Source organism: Emiliania huxleyi (genome assembly GCF_000372725.1).
Source record: "Emiliania huxleyi CCMP1516 unplaced genomic scaffold EMIHUscaffold_297, whole genome shotgun sequence".
In the NCBI taxonomy this organism is placed as follows: domain Eukaryota; phylum Haptophyta; order Isochrysidales; family Noelaerhabdaceae; genus Emiliania; species Emiliania huxleyi.
The window spans coordinates 98,972-102,085 of record NW_005199796.1 but is presented as its reverse complement, the minus strand read 5'-3'; the positions used below and the strand labels follow the sequence as shown (position 1 = coordinate 102,085).

At 66.0% G+C, this 3,114-nt stretch overlaps 2 protein-coding genes across 2 annotated transcripts in view; one reads left to right on the top strand and one right to left on the bottom strand.

Annotated features, from left to right (window-relative positions):
- Positions 1 to 717: 717 nt before the first annotated feature.
- On the top strand, positions 718 to 2,531 carry EMIHUDRAFT_116534 (hypothetical protein; the record flags this gene model as incomplete). The annotated part of the gene is made up of 5 exons (XM_005775678.1): positions 718 to 1,047; positions 1,134 to 1,302; positions 1,456 to 1,846; positions 2,329 to 2,361; positions 2,492 to 2,531. The coding sequence occupies 5 exons, from the start codon at positions 718 to 720 to the stop codon at positions 2,529 to 2,531; spliced, it is 963 nt and encodes a 320-aa protein (XP_005775735.1).
- Positions 2,532 to 2,895: 364 nt separating this feature from the next.
- Positions 2,896 to 3,114, bottom strand: part of EMIHUDRAFT_239848 (hypothetical protein) — a gene marked incomplete at both ends in the record, with an annotated part of 2,775 nt that continues 2,556 nt past the window's right edge. The window contains one exon of the mRNA XM_005775677.1: positions 2,896 to 2,984. Within this exon, the coding sequence (XP_005775734.1) occupies positions 2,896 to 2,984 (89 nt within the window). The remainder of the gene's footprint in view (positions 2,985 to 3,114) is intronic.

Here is a 3,114-nt window from a genome sequence, read left to right as displayed (position 1 = left end):
GCCCCTCTGCGCCGGGGAGGCATTGTTGGAGGCTAGGACGCAAGCGTCCGTCGCCCAATTTCAAACTCGGGGCCCACTCCGCTACGCTCGACCCGAATTTGGAGGGCCTGAAAAGTTTAAGGTGTTGCTGCGCAAAAGGGGCGGGGCGCGGGCGGTCAACGGCGGTCAAGTCGATGAGCAGGGCTCACGGGTCGCGGATATGAACCCGACAGCTGGCCGCACCCAGCCGATGGGTTTGGTGCGGCGCACTTTTTCTTTTTCTGTTCGTGCCTGGGCTGTTCTTCAAGTGAGTACCCCGTTTGTGCCGCGTCCTGTGCCCCCGAGTTCATTTAATAAGTACTCAGCGCTGTTCTTCGCCTTCCCACATACGAGTAGTAAAATTCTTTTTGAGAGCGCCTTCGTTGTTAATAGTACAAACCCAATGGTCCTCTGCGAGCGGTCCTTCGTTGCAGTCGCACACACGCACACGCCACGCCGCACCGCGCGCCCGCCCACCGCCCCGCCCAGGCGGGAAAGAGATGAGGAGATGGGACAGCGAAGGAGGAAGCACAAGCACGTACGGGAGGGTTCAGCAATGCGCCACGCCTTTTTTTTTGCACTCCCCTCACACCGACGGCTTTAGCAGCGGCTCCACCACCTTCGACTGGTGGAGGTGAGGACACTGTGTGTAGGTTTGGATCAAGTGCGCCAGAACGGCGCTGATCGCTCGCTGGACGCATGAAGTTTGGCCGGCTGTACCAGCTCGAGCTGGCCGGGACGCCCGACTGGCCGAGGCTGAGGTACAAGCAGCTAAAGAAATTGATCAAGAGCAGGCTCGCGTTCGGTGTATTGGACGCAAGCTCAATCCAGGCCCTAACCCGGCCCTCGAAGCCTAGGCTCGCGAGCCACGAGATCACCTCCATCTTCCAAACGGGCCACTTCAAGAAGATCATCCGCGAGGACCTGCAGTCGATCAACGCGTTCTGGCTGCGGCAGGAGAAGGAGCTGCTCGATCGGGAAAGAGCGACTGAGGAGCTGCCGTACCTCCGCCAGCAGCAAGAGGAGCAGGTGCACACCTCGGCCCACACATCCGTCTCTGGCGAGTTGGCGTCGCTGTCGGGCCTCGGTGGCTAATCCTCACATAAACGGAGCAGGTGCACGCGTGCCTGCGGTGGCTAATCCTCAACTACCTCGCGGTGCTCAAGATAGCAAAGAAGCACGACAAGCATTGCGCCACGAACCTCCAGAACGCAATGGCCAAGGTCCTCCTCATGCAGCCCTTTGTCGTCGCGATGCGCGCCTCGCCCCTCTTCCACTCCGACGGTGAGGCTGTCCCAGCCCCTTCCCACCCACCACCCGTCGCCCGGCCGCCGCGGAGGAGGAAGGCTTCGGTCTGCTGCTGCTGCTGGTTAGCAGCGATTGCTCTTCATGGCCGCTGGGCGGCGTGAGTAGCGACTCGCTCTCCTTGGCTGCTAGGCGGCGCGGACGCGTCGCAGCCCGGCGCGAGCGACGCGAACCCGATCTCGTACGTCATCCAGAAGCTGCTCGGCATGGACCGAAAGTACTTCCCGGAGCGGCTGCAGCAGCACATCGCTTCGCTCGAGGACTCGCAAGGCTCCCTCTCCGACCCGGAGATCGACTCCCCGCCCACCGTCGGCCTCGACCCGCCCGACCCGCGGCTGCAACCGCCTCCCGGCGCGCCGAGGGCGGCTAAGTCGCCGCGAAAGGGCGCAAAGTCGCAAGAGGGCGAGAGCGCAGCAGGGCGGTCGCGCTCCGCTGCTCGCGCGCCCGCCGACGCCTCCTCTTGCTCGTGTGTAGGAGAGCACGGCTGGCCCATCCCGGTGGCGGAGCGGGAGGAGGAGGACGGGTGGGTTCCTCCCCTGCTCTCCCCGACGCCTCTCCCCGGCGTCTCTCTCCCCGACGCCTCTCCCCGACGCCTCTCCCCGGCGTCGCTATCCCCGACGCCTCTCCCCGACGCCTCTCCCCCCGACGCCTCTCTCCCCGACGCCTCTCTCCCCGACGCCTCTCTCCCCGACGCCTCTCTCCCCGACGCCTCTCTCCCCGACGCCTCTCTCCCCGACGCCTCTCTCCCCGACGCCTCTCTCCCCGACGCCTCTCTCCCCGACGCCTCTCTCCCCGACGCCTCTCTCCCCGACGCCTCTCTCCCCGACGCCTCTCTCCCCGACGCCTCTCTCCCCGACGCCTCTCTCCCCGACGCCTCTCTCCCCGACGCCTCTCTCCCCGACGCCTCTCTCCCCGACGCCTCTCTCCCCGACGCCTCTCTCCCCGACGCCTCTCTCCCCGACGCCTCTCTCCCCGACGCCTCTCTCCCCGACGCCTCTCCCGCAGGTGGATGCTCGTCTGCTATCTGGTGCTCGTCGGGTGCCGCGGACACCGCTCCCCCGCCGCCCCGCCCCGGCACACACCGCACACCACCGCGCGCAGCGACGCGCCTGCGCCCCGCACTGCGCCACGCGACCGACCCTCGCCCGCCCCTCGCCTCTACCCGCAGGCTGGCGTGGTGCGTGTGGTACTCGCGCGACAGCAGGTAGAGCTGAGAGGCGGCGGCGCGGGAGAGCCAGCCGCCGAGGATGGAACGCTGAGCATGCAAGCGGGATCGTCTGTCTACTGGCGTCGTCGCGCCATGTCTCGCGTTATTGTTTGTGCGTCTCTGTGTGGAGTGTGTAGTTCGCGAGAGAACCATTGAGCGCGCGGTGCGTGGGGGCCTGGTCGTGTGGCCCGGCCCCCTGCACGGCGCGGGGCCCTTGGCCACTCGGCCGCTCTCGGGCCTGCGAGTGTGCGCCCCCCTGCCGGAGGAGCGATTCGTTTGTTGACGTTCGTTTAAAGCACATCTCTGGGGCGCACAAAAAGGACTGAGATGTGAGAAAACGGTGCGCGCAGACCCTCTGGCCGATACTACTCCCCCATGGGCCGAAGCGCGCCGGTGCTGCGGGTTGTTTTGTGCATTGGCCCAAATCCGGCAATATCGCCGGACGCCGCCGCCGCTTGTTGATGCAATGTTGGATGTTGTGGAATGCGTGACATGCGGCGCGCCCCCGAGGCGTCCAATAGAATCAGGGGAGCGTGGAGAGCTCCGACCAGTCTCTGAGCCGCTCACAACTCGTCGTGCGGGGC